We start from the raw sequence: 15954 nt of genomic DNA on the forward strand, positions 1-15954 counted from the left end.
AGGAGAAAAAAAAAAAAAAGGAAAGAAAAAATTCGTTCAGAGAGTATAAAAAGATCAAGTATTTTTTAAAGGGTAGATAAAAGTAGATGACTTAGAAACACATCATTGCTCCATGTGTAAACCTGAGACTCTTGTGCCTATGTTGACTTTGATTCTTTTCACAGTACATTGAAATTATCAACTGACCAGGTGCAGTGGCTTATGCCCGTAATCTCAGCACTTTGGGAGGCCAAGGTAGGCGGATCACCTGAGGTCAGGAGTTCAAGACGAACCTGACCAGTGTGGTGAAACCCCTGTCTCTACAAAAAATACAAAAATTAGCTGGGTGTGGAGGGGGACATCTGTAATCCCAGCTACTCGAGAGGCTGAGGCAGGAGAATAGCTTGGACCTGGGAGGCAGAGGTTGCAGTGAGCCAAGATCGCACCATTGCACTCCAGCCTGGGCTACAAGAGTGAGACTCTTGCCTCAAAAAAAAAAAAAAAAGAAAAATGGGGAGGGGGCTGGGCATGGTGGCTCATGCCTGTAATCCCAGCACTTTGGGAGGTGGAGGCAGATGGATCACTTGAGGTCAGGAGTTCGAGATCAGCATGGCCAACATGGTGAAACCCTGTCTCTACTAAAAATACATATGGGCGTGGTGTGGTGGCATGTGTCTGTAATCCCAACTACTCAGGAGGCTGAGGAAGACGAATCGCTTGAGTCTGGGAGGCTGAGGTGCAGTGAGCAGAGATCAAGCCACTGTACCCAAGCCTGGTTGACAGAGCAAGACTCCATCTCAAAAAGAAAAGAAATGATCAATTTACTTTTCTGCATATTCTGCTAGAAGTTGACCTTTTGAGTGAAACTCTTGTGTCTGCATTAGCAGAATCTGTCTCATAGTAGACTGTGGTAGGCAGAATTCTAAGATAACCCTCAACAACCCACAGCCTACATAATTCATCCCTGCAAGGGTGGGAGGGACTGTGAATTGGCTATCAGTCTCATGACCGTGTTAATTATATAGCACTTTAAGAAAGGAAGATTATTGTTTAAGGAAGGGTGATGTCCTTGAAAGGTCTTATCAAATCATGGGAGTCCTTTGTATCTGGGTCTGGAAGTCATAGACCCAGAGAAGTCAGAGATTCAAAGCCTAAGGAGGATTTGCTGCAAGAGGTCCTGGGGCCATCCCTGAAAGAGGAAGCTGGGTATTGGGAGACGGCCTGTGGGAAGTAGCCGAGCGGCCTCTAGAGGTCACAGTGGCTCCCAACAAGCAAATGAAAGCCTCGGTCATTCAACTGCAAGAAACAGAATTTTGCCAACAACCTAAATGGGCTGGAAGGCAAATTCTTCTGCAGAGCCTTCAGAGAGCTTGTGGCCAGTGGGCACCTTGAGCGTGAAACCTTCAGCAGAGAACCAAGTTGGGCCACGCCAGACTCCTCACCTATGGGAATGGCGTGCTGATACATTTGCGTTGTTTTAAGCCACTAGGTTTGTGGCAATGTGTTGCACTGCCACAGAACACTAACAGGAGTTTCGGTCCCAGGAATGAGGTGCTGCCATAAGAAACATTTAAAAATATGCCAGCAGCTTTGGAACTGGGCAGTGGGTGGGGCCTGGAAATATTTCGAGGAACATCATTTAAAAAACTTAAACTACCTTAGAGAAACCCTCTGCTTCCTTGGATAGACCATGCATAGAAATCTAGACTTTAAAGCTTCCGTGGTTGACAGCTCAGGAGGTGGGGGGCATGCTCCTGGAAATGGGGTAGGTCCTGATGGTGTCAGCAGAAACTGTGTCCAGCTGCTGTGTGGGGAGCAAACTGTCAGGGGCCTGTTTGCACATACATGTAATTGCCAGACAGGTGCTTCCTGCCTGCTGCACAGACAAAATCAATCTACTGAGACCGTGGCATTGCAGTAGGGAAAGACTTTCTTTCACCCAAGCCCAACTCACACAGGAGAACTGGAGTTATCACTCAAATGGGTCTCCCTGAAGGCTCAGAAGCCAGGGGATTTTATGGACAATTGATGGGCAGGGGATTAGGGAAGGAGTGTAGCTGATTGGTTGCAGATGAAATTATAGGATGTGGAAAATGGTCCCAGTGCACTGAGTTCACCTCTGGGTGGGACCACAGGGCCATTTGAATCACGAGTCACAAGTCCAGGTGGGGTCAGTCTGAAAAAAGCTAAAGAAAAAAAGCAAAACAATCTTAGGTTCAACAGTAGTAACATTATCTACAGGAGCAATTGGAGAATCACAAAGCTGTAAGGGATTATAGACACTATGCCTATCTTACCAGAATTCAGTCCCCTCCCATGATCCTATTCTTATGGCCTTTCATTAGTCTTACCAAAGGTGGTTTTCAGTCCCTGAGGAAGGAAGGCATTAGTTTTAGGAAGGGACCATTATCACCCTTGCTTTCAAATTAAACTATAAATTCTTCTCAAAGTTAGCTTGGCTTAGCCCCAGGAATGACCAAGGACAGCTTGGAGGTCAGAAGCAAGATGGAGTCAACTATGTCAGATTTCTCTTACAGTTATAATTTTGCAAAGGCAGTTTCATGTGGCTTAGGACATTTCTAAGCAAAGCTTTGAGGTGCTACCTGGTTTCTCCTTGCTACTTACAGAAAATGTCAGGAAAGAGAGAGAAATTGAGGGGAGAACTTCTAAACCAAAAGGAACCAGGACTGGAGGGTTTCAAAAATTCTTAGCCTCTCCAGATGTCAAAAGATGCTTAAAGTCAGAGACGGTCGCTGAAACCACGGCACAGAGAAAAGGTTGAGACTATAATGTTCTGCTAAGACCCCAGAAAAACCAAGAGATCAGAATAGTCAGTCAATTGGAAGGGCCCTTTCAAGACCTTGAGGTAGAAGGTCTTGAGGCCCAGGTGGAGGAGGGACTATCTCTTATCTAATGAAGCGAAAGTGGTGAAACACACTTAAAAGGACCATTAGGTTCTTGAGATGTTTATGTCAGCAGAACACTCCCAGCTCCTACTGGCAGGGGTAGAGAAAGTACGTAGTGAAAGAAGGCCCCCAGAATTCCACCTGCAGGAAGCAAGGCAATAGAACTACTCAGATCCAAACATGCTGCTTGGCATAAAAAAGGAAGGATGACCAGAGCTGAGAGCCACGGAGAATTTTTTCCCAGGCCTCGAAACCTAATGGAGTTTGTCCAGAAGGAGATAAAAGCTCTTAGGGACCAGCAACTGCTTTTTATTGTCCATCCCCCAACCTCCTTTTGAGCGTTATCCTATGCCTGATTTGCCATTGTATGTGCAGAGAGTTGGGGTAGGAAGTTTCTTTAGTTTCATAGGTCCACGGGTGAGGAAGAATTGTGCTCAAGGGGTGTATTTAGCAGATTACAGCTGGGAACCTCATCCATATTCTATTTGGAGTATTTAAATGATGAGATTATGGACTTTGAGCTGATGAGATAATTCTATTTAGATTTAGGTGATGAGACTTTGAATTTTAAGTTGAGACTCTAATGAGATTGTCAGAGGTTTTCAAACCAGAGCAACTGCATCTTGAGTAGGGGCTGGGTAAAATGAGGTTGAGACCTACTGGGCTGCAGTGAGGCTTTTTTTTTTTTTTTTTTTTTGAGACAGAGTCTTGCTCTGTCACCCAAACTGGAGTGCAGTGGTGTGATCTCGGCTCACTGCAACCTCCACCTCCCAGGTTCAATTGATTCTTCTGCCTAAGCTTCCTGAGAGGCTGGGACCACAGTCACCTGCCACCATGCCATGCTAATTTTTGTATTTTTAGTAGAGATGAGGGTTCACCATGTTTGCCAGGCTGGTCTCGAACCCCTGACCTCAGGTGATCCACCTGCCTTGGCCTCCCAAAGTGCTGGGATTGCAGGCGTGAGTCACTGTGCCCAACCCCCAGGACGTTAGGTATTGTAAGTCACAGGATGGGACAGGAGGTTGGCAAAAGATACAAGTCTTAAAGGCCTTGTTGATAAAACAGGTTGTGGTAAAGAAGCCAGCCAAAACCCACCAAAACCAAGATGGTGACAAGAGTGACCTCTGGTTGTCCTCACTGTTCATTATATGCTAACTATAATGCATTAGCATGCTGAGAGACACTCCCACCAGAGCCGACAGTTTCAGGCAAGGTCAGGAAGTTACTCAATATGGTCTAGAAGCGGGGAGGAACCCTCCATTCTGGTAATTGTCCATCCCTTTCTCTGGAAACTCATGAATAATCCACCCCTTGTTTAGCATATAATCAAGAAATAACCATAAAAATAAGCAACCAGCAGCACTCAGGACTGCTCTGCCTATGGAGTATCCATTCTTTTATTCCTTTACTTTCTTAATAAACTTGCTTTCACTTTATGGACTCCCCAAATTCTTTCTTGTGCAGTATCTAAGAACCCTCTATTGATGTCTGAATTAGGACCCCTTTCCAGCAACAGGGTGAGGCTCTTGGAAATTTTGAGGTATGGTGAATGCATTTTGGGGTTTTGGGAGGGACATGAGCCACTGGAGGCCAGAGGTTGGGCAGTGATAGGCAGAATTCTAGGATGATTCCCTGCCACCCAGCTGCTATCTGTGGCCCTCCTGTTGAGTGTGGAGGAACCTGTGACTGCGATGTCACAGCCCTCTCATGACGGTGTCATGCCAGAGTTTAAGAAAAGGATATTATATTGTCCCTGGTGGCCCTGACCGAATCCCAAGAGCTGGCGTCCTTATGGAGGGCTGGGCTGAACTCGGAAAGCAAGCTGGAAATGCATGATGACATGATGTGAGCACTTGTCCTTCACCATTACTGCATATATCTGGGCTTGGACCATAGCTGCCTTCACGTCTCCCCAGCACAGTAGGGCTCCTGGAAGGAGGGGCCCTATGACCTTCTGGGGGTTCCCAGTGACCTCTGCCTCCTACAGGCCTGGGTTCCCCGAACCGGCCCTGGCGGGATCCGGTCCCAGTACCCCGAGACACACAGGCGGTTTCCTGGAGCCCCGCGGTTGGCCACGCGCCGCGCTCTCCGCCCGATCGGGGACGCCGCGGCCACCGGCCGGATGGAGGACTCCAGGGCACAGCGCTCAGGACGGGGCCGGCGGGGATACTGCGCGCTGGCCGCTGCCCTGCTGTGGCCCATCCTCCTGCCGCTGCGCGTCCAGTCCGCCCTGTCCCTCTCCGCAGGTGAGCTGGGCGCAAGGGCGCCCGCCTTTGGTGGCCCTCCCGCTCCGCCCCACGCTGACGCCGCCAGGAGGGCCCGGCAGCGCCAGGTCTGGCTCTCGGGCCCCGGGAGGAAGGCGCCTTTGGAAGGAGGGGAGAGGGCTCCCCGCTGGCTCTTCCAGGTTGGCTCTCAGGCCCCTGCAGTGCACCGCCCCGCGGGCCTGGCGGGCAGCGCCCCACACACCCTCATTTCCAGGATGGGGAAATGCTACTGCAGACGGCTGGTGGGAGAACACTGGGCGGGGGAGGGAGGGCACAGCGGCTTAGGGGCCGCGCGCCAGTGGAGCGGCGTCTGCGCCACCACACACCGCCTGGAGGCCTGGAAGAGCCGGGGCCAGTGCTCACCTTCCAGCCCCACGGGCCGTCTCCCCTCACAGGGGCCTTGGGCTGTGTGCTCCCGGGTCATCAGGCGGGGCTGTCACAAGTGCCACGTGGCTTCACCCTGGGCCTTGGGCATGTCCCTCCTGTGAAGTGAGAGGAGGGGCCTGGTGGCCCCGGGTCCTGTGGATGCTGACATTTAGGGGAACCAGAGCCTGGCGTCCTTCATGCAGGCACCTCATGGCTGGGTGTCTCCACAGTGTGTGGGAAAACCAGATTCAGCGGGAATTCCTCCGGGAGGCCCACCGGGAAGATCTTTGGCGGCCAGAGGGCGGAGCCTGAGCGGTGGCCATGGCAGGCCAGTGTACTCTACCGAGGCAGGCACATCTGCGGAGCTGCCCTCATCGACAGCAACTGGGTGGCCTCTGCTGCCCACTGCTTCCAACTGTGCGTCTTCCCTCCGCGGGCCCTGCTGTGGGAGGGCATGCAGGAGGAAAGTCCAAAGTGGGGGGCACAGCTTTTTCTTTATAGGCTTTGTTCCGGGACAGTTTGCTGCTCCCAGGTGTCGTGCCTTTGACCCAGCAGTGCACCCGTGCCTGGAATGCCGTCCCTGTTAGTCACTCGGCTCCAGTCTCCTGACCAGCTGTGTGGCATCTCCCAGGCAGAGGCTCCTACCTCATCTCTCACTCCGGACATGGGGATGCCCACCCCACCCCACCCCACATTGGTCAACCTGCTAAGATGACTTGGTTGTCTCGTTATATGCACATGACTTTGAAATAGCTAAATGGAGCCGGGTGTGGTGGCTCACACCTGTAATCCTAGCAGTTTGAGAGGCTAAGATGGGAGGATTGTATTAGTCCGGGAATTCCAGACCAGTCTGGGCAACATAGTGACACCTCATCTCTACAAAAAGTACAAAAACTAGCCAGGCCCGATGGTGTGTGCCTGTAGTCCCAGCTGTGGGGCCCTCCTTCCTCCACATGCCTGCATCCGCCTCCCCCAGGGCCTTTCCTGCTCCCATCCCCTGTCTGGGGCAGGGTCTACCATGGTCCTTGGCTTGTGCCTCACTTTCCTGACCATATGAAAAGCCTCAGGGTGGGGTGTGCATCTCTGTCCTACACAATGGCCTCACTTGAGGCCTTACACCTGTGGGTGCTGAATACATGAGGTCCCATAAATGAGTGGGACAAATAAATGAATAAATTTTGAATGGGAACCTCGCTGCTCACCCCATATATTTGTAATATATTTGTCTATTTGTAGACTGAGAGGGAAGAAATGTTAGGCAAAGACTTGCAAAATGAATGATTTTGATTTAGGAAAATATAATGATGATGCAAAAAAGTAGAATGGCAAGTTGGCATTATTTGTGGGGTCATGAGCTGGCAGATGTCTCAGAGGAGGCATTCGGGACAGGACTTTCTTGCATGAGCAGGCCACAGCTGGCCTCCCTGCCCTTGGCCACTGAATGCCAGTCACATGGCCCTATTCATGAGAGCAGCCGGCCCTCCAAAGGCAGCCTCCTGGGACTTTCATTCTCTGAGAGTCAAGGCAGAGAAGATTCTCCTGGAGGAGGATCACTTGGGCCTGGGAGGTCAAGGCTGTAGTGAGCTGTGATCACACCACTGCACTCCAGCCTGGGTGACAGAGTGACCCAGTCCAAAAATAAGTAAGTAATAAATAAATAGTTGAGGCTTGTCACAGTGGCTCACATCTGTAATCCCAGCACTTTGGGAGGCCAAGGCAGGTGGATTGCTTGAGCCCAAGAGTTCAAGACCAGCCTGGGCAACATGGCAAAACCCCATCTCTACTGAAAATACAAAAGTTAGCCAGGTACGCTGGGGCCTGTCTGTGGTCCCTGCTACTGAGGAGGCTGAGGCAGGAGGATCACCTGAGCCCAGGGAGGTCAAGGCTGCAGTGAGCTGTGATTGTGCCACTGCACTCCAGCCTGGGCCACAGAGCCAGACATTGTCTCAAAAATAAAATAAAATAAAAAGCGAAATAAAAATCAATTCACTCTAGTTGGGATTATCAATAAATAAAGGAAAACAGACTTTAGTTCTAAAGGGAACCACCTCCAGCCCACTCCCCGTCTGCTATAAACTTTAGGAATCAAAATCCGAAGGTTCCACTCAGGATGAGCTTAGATTTCTGCGTCTCGCCCGGCTCTAGTCCATCCACCTAATCTCAGTGGGCCTCGATTTTTCTTGTGTAAATGGTAGTGGGTATGCAGTGTCCCAGGCCACACACTTGACACACGCTTCAGGTGATAAGACAGAGTGACACTCCCAGGGCTTCCCAGGGCCAGGCACGCATGGTGGGGCGTCTGGTCCTTCCAGCCAGCAGGCTGTCCAGGGAACAGCTGCCAGAGGCTCCTCTAGGTCCTGGCTGCCCACATATACTGGCACATTCTTCCCCAGAAGGGTCCTGTGACTCTGCATGTCCAGCCGCCAGGGGCTTTTTGTCACTTCTGTAGAACTTTGTGCCACTGTCCCCAGAGACCAGAGTGAGGGATGAAACAGATGGCCTCTGTCCAGCAGGTGAGAGGCAGAGGGTCAGGAGACAAGTGCCTCCTCCGATGCTTCCTGGGCTCGCTGTGTGCCCAAAGGGAGTGAGGGAGGATGTGAAATTCTGAGCCAGGAAGCCAGAGCTTTGGACATAGCTGGCTGTAGCATCCTGCTCAGGTCCCACTCATGTATTCAGCACCCACCGGTGCCAGGCCTCAAGTGAGGCCATTGTGCGGGACATAGAGATACACACCCCGCCCTGAGGCTTCTCATCCGGTCAGGACAGTGAGGCACAAGCCAAGGACCCTGGCCAGACAGGGGCTCGGAGCAGAAAAGGCCTTGGGGGAGGTGGATGCAGGTGTGTGGAGGGAGGAGGGCCTCACAGGCAGAACCGGTGGGTTGGAAAGTCACTTGTTTTCTGGAAACAAGAAGTTCAGTTCCATGAACTCCTCCCAGTGCTCCGCAAATACCTGCTCAGTTCATGTCCTTGGGAGAAGGTGGTATCTGAGGTCTGGGGAGAAGGGGGTGGACCATGCTGGCTAGGGAAATAGGGTCTTTGAGAGTCGCTGTAGGCCATGGGGCCTTGGGAGGGTTCTGGTCAGAGCTAGGAATGAGCCAAGTCTCTTCTCTTCTGAAATGAAGGGGTGAAGTATAATGCACCCCCAGTGTTTTCTGCACTAAGATTCTCTCCTCTTTGAGTCTGGGGCATGCTGGGAAAGCCATCAGGAATCTTCCAAGGTCAAATGTCCTGAGGCTGTAGGCCCTCAAGCTCATGTCAAGAGCAGGGCTATCTAATAGGAGGAAGGCAGGAGAGAGAACCCCCAGGAATGATGGTGGGGTCTGGGTGCCTGCCAGGCGGGCAGCCGGGGTAAGGGTGCTGGCCCAGCACTCAGAGCAGCCTCCCGACGACAGGTCCAGGAACCCATCTGATTACCGGATCCTGCTTGGGTACAACCAACTAAGCCATCCCACGAAGCACAGCCAGCAGATGACAGTGAATAAGATCCTGGTGCACGCTGACTATAACAAGTTGCACCGCATGGCGAGTGACATCACCCTGCTGCAGCTGCACCGTCATGTGGAATTCAGCTCCCACATCCTCCCCGCCTGCCTTCCGGGACCAACCACAGCATTGGCCCCTTCCAGCTCCTGCTGGGTATCTGGCTGGGGAATGCTCACCGAGGATGGTGAGCAGTGCGGGGCAGGCAATGCAGGGGAAGGTGCGGGAGGCTGCTTCGGGGCTCTGCCAGTCCTCCCGCGTGTCACGATTCCCCCTGACCTGGGTCAAGTGGCCTGAGCATCTCCCACTTTTGGAGGCAGGCACTTGGGCCCTTTGAGCCATTCAGTACTCCCTGGTTCTGAATGCTGCTGACTCTACCCTGACTCCAAGGGCCTGCTGCGGTCTGGCCCCTTCAGGGCCTCACTAAGCTCCACTGGAGCTTCCGGCTGTGGAAGGTGCCGGGCATCAGTAGCAAGTAAGAGCAGGCCTGTCGTCTGGGCTTGAGAACTCTTACCTCTGTGAATGTAAACCTTGCTGCTCACCCCCTGTATTTGTCATATATGTGTATATTTGTAGACTGAGAGGGAAGAAATGTTAGGCAAAGACTCTTGCAAAAGACTGAATGCTTTGGATTTAGGAAAATATAATGGTGAGTGCAAAAAAGTAGAATGGCAAGTTGGCATTATTTGTGGGGTCATGAGCTGGCAGATAACTCAGAGGAGGCATTCGGGACAGGACTTTCTTGCATGAGCAGGCCAGAAATGGCCTCCCTGCCCTTGGCCACTGAATGCCAGTCACAGGGCCCTAGTCATGAGAGCAGCTGGCCCTCCAAAGACAGCCTCCTGGGACTGTCATTCTCTGAGAATCAAGGCAGAGAAGAGTCTGCCGGACAGGTGGGAAGGGAGGAGCTGGGACCTGGGGAAGTCACCGGTTGGATGTGTTACTGAGCAGAGAGCCGCTGACCTTGATGGAAGATGTGGCTTCTAGTTATCCTTCTCTCTCCAGACACCGGCAGCCCTCAAGGACATATGCGGGCCACACAGGGCAGGCATTGTGCAGGGCTGGGCGCTGTCATCAGGCTGCTCCCACATGGGGACCCCAGGCCAGATCCGAGAGTGACATCTGGAAACAGAGCCTAAGTGTCCCCAGGCCAGTTGCTCCTGGAGGCAGGGCCGTGTCTGGTTTGTCACACTGCTCAAGCCCACCCGGCACCTGCTAGTATGCCACCAGCCAGGCTGGCACTCCAGCTGCCCCTCCCTGCCTCCAGCACTGCCTCATAGCAGCCAGACGGCTTGTTTTTGACACATAAGACCCTTCTATTGTGTCCCAGTGTGCTTGGGACAACACTTCCAATACCACATCCTAGCTCGGAAGGCCCCCTGCTCTGCGCCCCACAGTGACTGCACCTCACCCGTCACCCCACGCCTGCTCCCTTGCAGCCACACTGGCCTCCCTCCCAGTTCCTCTTCTTCTTCTGGACGAGCAGATTGGGGAGGGAGGGCTTCCCTCTGGCTGTGGCTGTGGCCCACATCTGACACCTCCTCCCACAGTCTTGCTGCCTGCGCCCTTCCAGCTTCAGGAGGCAGAGGTCGGCGTCATGGAAAACAGTGTCTGCGCATCCTTCTTCCAGCCCCAGCACCCCAGCCAGTCAAGCAGCAGTGACTACAGCATCCAGGAGGACATGCTGTGTGCTGGGGACCTCATAACAGGAAAGGCCATTTGCCAAGTGAGTGGGCTCAGTCTTTCTGCCCTGTGCTGCGCTGGGCCTCTGCCACAGGGTCTTCTCTGGACCCTGCCCCCGTCCTGAATTCTTCCCAAGCCCAGCCAAGTCTGAAATGTCGGATCCAGGACAGACACCCCCAAAACACACTGGTCCATCCGTTTTCTTTGCATCTTTCAAGAAACGCTGTTGGCCATGTGCTGTGGCTCATGCCTGTAATCCCAGCACTTTGGGAGGCCGAGGCAGGTGGATCACTTGAGGTCAGGAGTTTGAGACCAGCCTAACCAACATGGTGAAACCCGTCTCTACTAAAAATACAAAAATTAGGCGGGTGTGGTGGTGTGTGCCTGTAGTCCCAGCGACTCAGGAGGCTGAGGCAGGAGAATCGCTTGAATCCGGGAGGCAGAGGTTACACTTAGCCCAGATCACTCCAGCCTGGGTGACAGAGCAAGACTCTGTCTCAAAAAAAAAAAAAAAAAAGCATTGTTGAATCACACTATACACAGGAAAGGGCTTGAGTGTCCTGTGGAGGGATTTCCAGAGACTGACCTCTCATGAGCCTGGCACTGGTGGGTTCCATCCATGCCCCATTCCTGACACTAACTCCCCCAGGACAACCCTGCCTGCTTTCTAAAGCATGATGGCTTTGTGTGGGGAGTTTTAGCTGAGTGAAACCATATGGTATGCCAGCAAGCTTTGGCCTGGTCCCTCAGTCTGTTGTGTCTGTGTGAGGCATCCATCTGGCGTGCAGTCTATATTGTTCATTCTTGCTGTCATATGCTATTCCACTGTGCGAAGACACTGCAGTTTTTCTTATCCATTCTACTGTGTGTTGCATTTGGGTGGTTTCCATTTGAGGCTGTTGCAAATAGAATAGCTGTGAACCTCCTGATGCATGCGCGCATGTTAGAGCTCACAGGTTCCCACTCTGGTTGGCGGTCACCCTGGCAGTGGAATTGCCTTCCCATGAGATATGCCCATGTTCGCCTCTCATCGATGTTCTGGGAAACTCTGCAGCCTGGTTGTACCAGTTTGCACTCCCAGCAGCTGGTGGGTGGAAGTTCAGGTTGCGCCCTGGTGCTGCCGGTCCTTCAAACTGTCTGCCGTTTTCACATGAACCATTGTGTGCGGTTTTTAATGTGCATTTCTCTGGTGACGAGTGAAGATAAGCCCTTTGTCATATGTTTGTTGCCTATTTTGTAAAGTGTCCATGCAAGGTTTTTGCCAAGTATGGGACTGTCTGCCTTTCGTTCTGAATGATAGGAGCTCTTTATTGTGGTGTGACCCATTACTGGATATGTTCATGTGTTGTGGATGTCTTCCCGCACTATGTGTAATCTTTCCATTTCGTGGTGGGGGAGCTGAGGCCCAGAGAGGAAGCGCACAGCCCATCGTGAGGGGTCACAGCCACAGTCAAGCTTGGAGAGGTCCTGCCCTCCTCGGGAGCTGTAGGCCCCAGAGGCCCCTGCAGGATCCTCTCCCTCTTTTTTTTTTTTTTTTTTTTTTTTTTTTTTTTTTGAGGCAGGGTCTCACTCTGTCGCCCATGTCACCCAGGCTAGAGTGCAGTTGAGAATTCTCAGCTCACTGCAACTTCCGCCTCCCGGGTTCAAGTGATTCTCCTGCCTCAGCTTCCCAAGTAACTGGGACTACAGGCATGTGCCACCACACCCGGCTAATTTTTATATTTTTAGTAGAGACAGGGTTTGGGCATGTTGGCCGGGCTGGTCTCAAACTCCTGACTTCAAGTGATCCGCCCGCCTCAGCCTCCTAAAGTGCTGGGATTACAGGCGTGAGCCACTGCGCCCGGCCTCCTCTCCCTCTCTTGCGCCTCCCTCTTTTTTTCTCTCTCTCCTTGGTCACCCCACAGTGCAGAAACATTCTTCAATGACTCCCATCACCAAATGCCCTACAGACACCCTCCCTGCTCCCCACAACCTCCTCCCGTCCCAGCAGGGCTCACCCCAGAGTGTCTGCCTGGGCCCTCTCTTGCTTCCTGGGCTCTGTTCTCACCACAGCCGTGCAGGCAGGCATTGGTGCAGCATCTGCCATCAGACACTGAGGGCGGCCCCTCCTGCTCTCTGCTCCCCTCCTTGGAGGGGCCTCCTCAGCCTCCTGACACCAAGAGCCCACTGTGCACCGTGGCCCTGCTTCTCTTGCCTTGCTCCATTTCCTTAGAGAGAAAGGGTCAGATATGGCAAGTCCTGTCTGTTGACCATTTCCCGCCAGCCTCTGCCATCCCTTCTTCTGCAGTTGTGTCGTGATGGGGCTCAGGCCGGAACCATCCTACCAGACAGAATCTGCACCAAGTCCCATGGGTTCCCTACCCACTGATGAGGCTGTGGGCTGGCACAGGCAGGCCTTGCTCCTTCCTCCAGCATTGGCTCAGAGAAGCTCTCGGATTAGAGCAGCCCTTCCGGAGTTCTTCCAGGCCACCCTGCCACTGCCCGTCCCAGTCCACACGCCTGCAATGTCTGTTCATGTGGAATGGCCCTCGGGGCCTCCTCAATGCTGCCTGCATGCAGAAGGGGCTCGGTCTTATTGATTGCACAGATGACAGGAGGGTGCTTATTTCCTTGGGATTCCTTTTTTGGCCTAAGGGATGGGGGTGGTCCACCCATGATGTCAGGGACTTCCCTGTTTGGGGGCCCTGTCACACTCACAATCCCCCGTGCTCCCCTGGGACCCCCTGGCACTCCCCCACCCTCAGGCTGGGCACGGGCAGCACCTCTTTTCCCCTCAGCACATCCCACAGCCTGGCATTTTCTAAAAAGCTCAACCCAGAAATGGAGGGAACACTAGAGACCTTAATAAGCCAAGGACATCTGGATTAGGAACTAGGCTGAATCCCAGCACCTTGGAGGCCAAGGCGGGAGGATCACTTACACCAGGAGTTCAAGATCAGCTGGTAACTTGGCAAGACCCCCATCTCCATTTCAATTTTTTTAAAAAGTTAAAAAAGAAAAAGAAGAAAAATTCTGGTGGGATGCAGTGCTAGGCTGGGGATTCCCACCAAGGCACTCGGCCACACTCGGGACCACAGGCAGTGCCTTCTCCCCACCGGGGCCAGGAGGGCGAGGCCTGGAGTCCCCTGCTTATTCTTGCGGGTCTGTGACTGCCAGCCTGGAGGCTCTGCCCAGGGTTTCCTTGGGAGCTCTGTGGAGTGGGACTCCAGGGCCTCGTCCTCGAGATTCTCATCCAAGAGGTCCCTCCTGGGTCTGGGCTTCTAACATTGCTCAGGTGACAGATGAGCGCCCCTCACTCAGACAGTGCCGACACCTGCCGCACACCTTGCTTCCTTCCCACACTCCATCCTGGAGAAGCACAGGGCCTCCTATGCCCGAACAATGCGTGTCCCTCCCTGTCTTGGTCTCCACCACCCATGTCCTCTCTGTCCTCAGGGAGATTCCGGGGGTCCCCTTGTCTGCCCGTTAAATGGCACCTGGTTCCTGATGGGGCTGTCCAGCTGGAGCATGGACTGCCGCCCGCCTGTCGGCCCCAGCGTCTTCACCAGGCTCTCCTACTTCACCAACTGGATCAGCCAGAAGAAGAGGGAGAACCCCCCACCCGATCCTGCCTTGGCTCCTCCTCAGGAAGCGCCCTCAGTCCTGGACAGCATGACCTCTCAGGCTCCCGTTCACGAGCCCTGGCTCTGTGCAGCCCTGCTGGCTGCTCACACCCTCCTCCTGCTGCTGATTCTCCTGGGGAGCCTGTGAAGGGCTGGGGCCCCTGGCCTCTTAACGCAAGCATGCCCACCTCAGGCCGGCCTCCTTGCTGAGCTCTGCATGCTCCTGACGTGTTTCCATCTCTGGGCTCTCCTGTCCACCCAAGGCCACCCCTGCCCCAGACCTGACAAAATAAAAACCACCCAAGAAGCTACTTGCTCTGGTTTCTGGCCCACCAGAGTCCTCTCCCATGCTCCACTGTGCCTCCAGCTCCTCAGGGAGGGAAGGTCTCCCTCCTCCCTGGGCTGGGACCAGGCTGACCATTTGGGAGGCAAGTCACTCTCCTTGGGGAGTTGGGTCGTGCAGACTCAGGCACCATTCCTGCCATCAAGGGTGTGCAGTCTTCCAGAAAAATGAGGCCAGGGCCTCCCAGCATGGAAGAAGCCACCTGTCCCCCTGAAGCGGGGTGCAGGGCACCGGTCAGGACTGAAGCCGCTTCGTCCAGGCATACAAGTCACAGAAGCTCTCCTCGACAGCTCGCAAGTAGACTGTGAAGGGGGCTGAGGGCTGTGTCAGCAATCCCAGAACTCTGTCCCAGGGGTCAGCTCTCAGCCGACTGCCCACTGTACCCGCAGCCCTGCCTTCTCCCTGCCTCCAGAAACCCAGCCCCCCATCCCTGGGGCTTGCTCCAGCTTGTGGTGGTTGTGGCTTGGCTGACCCAGGACTTGCTGCTCCTGCACTGAGCCCACACACCAGCCTCCAAGCTGCCCCTGCACCTGCCTGAGTCAGGTTTGTATCCTAACGAGTCAGTAGGACTCCCAAAGGGCCTCACGCCACAGCTCTCCCCGAAACCCAACCTGAACTCACAATAAGAAGAGGGCAGCCCCAGGTCACTGCAGGAGCACTGTGCTCCAAGTGCCATCCAGGTGTTCTGTGCAAATTCTTTCCAATCCTGTTGTCACCCAGATAGTCCAGGCCCTAGGTGGGAACAAATGAAGCCTCATGGGCACGACTGGCAGAATCTCTTGGTCTTGAAGCCTTCTGCTGCTAATGCAGAGATTTCCTTTCCTGCTCAGAGCCTTCCTTCCCTCCTTCCCAGTGAGCTGCCACTGAGCCAGACACCTGTGCCCAGCACAGTATCTGGCTTTACAAGCTCGGCAGTGTCTGGAAGTGAGAAGGAAGCATTTCCGCCCCTGATGGCAAACTCAGCTATGGGGCTGCAGAGTGGGACTGCTGGGCCCTGAGGTGGAAATCAGCCCTTGATCGATTCAGGTTTAGAGCATTAGCCCCCTGCTGTCGCCAGAACTGCCCCTTTCCTTCAACCCGTGGTGGTCTCATGCTGGCTGGGCTGGGGCTCCCTCACTTGGTGACTCGTGCTTTGTCCAGCAGCAGGCATGTTCCGGCGTGGAGCATGGAGTTACGTGATGGCCTGCCTGTCCGCGAAGTTCCTCCGGCCTCCTCCGATTCTGTGGCTGCAAATCCAGAGCGAGGAGCTCCGCAGGCCTGCTGGAGCACAGTGCCGGTGTGTTCCGGAGCCTGGAACCCACCTCCGTGCTCAGGACTGCTAGCTGCATTCA

General features: G+C 53.7%; 1 protein-coding gene across 1 annotated transcript in view; it reads left to right on the forward strand.

Annotated features, from left to right (window-relative positions):
* The window catches only part of LOC119469364 (coagulation factor XII-like), a 16260-nt gene extending 5085 nt beyond the window's left edge, over nucleotides 1-11175 (forward strand). Inside the window, exons 3-5 of the mRNA XM_037734565.1 lie at nucleotides 4873-5131; nucleotides 8908-9182; nucleotides 10546-11175. Coding sequence (XP_037590493.1) covers nucleotides 4873-5131; nucleotides 8908-9182; nucleotides 10546-10802 — 791 coding nt within the window. The 3' untranslated portion in view covers nucleotides 10803-11175. The remainder of the gene's footprint in view (nucleotides 1-4872; nucleotides 5132-8907; nucleotides 9183-10545) is intronic.
* The last annotated feature ends 4779 nt before the right edge of the window (nucleotides 11176-15954 follow it).

The sequence above is a fragment of the Cebus imitator genome, unplaced genomic scaffold (genome assembly GCF_001604975.1).
Source record: "Cebus imitator isolate Cc_AM_T3 unplaced genomic scaffold, Cebus_imitator-1.0 Scaffold635, whole genome shotgun sequence".
NCBI classification, from domain to species: Eukaryota; Metazoa; Chordata; class Mammalia; order Primates; family Cebidae; genus Cebus; species Cebus imitator.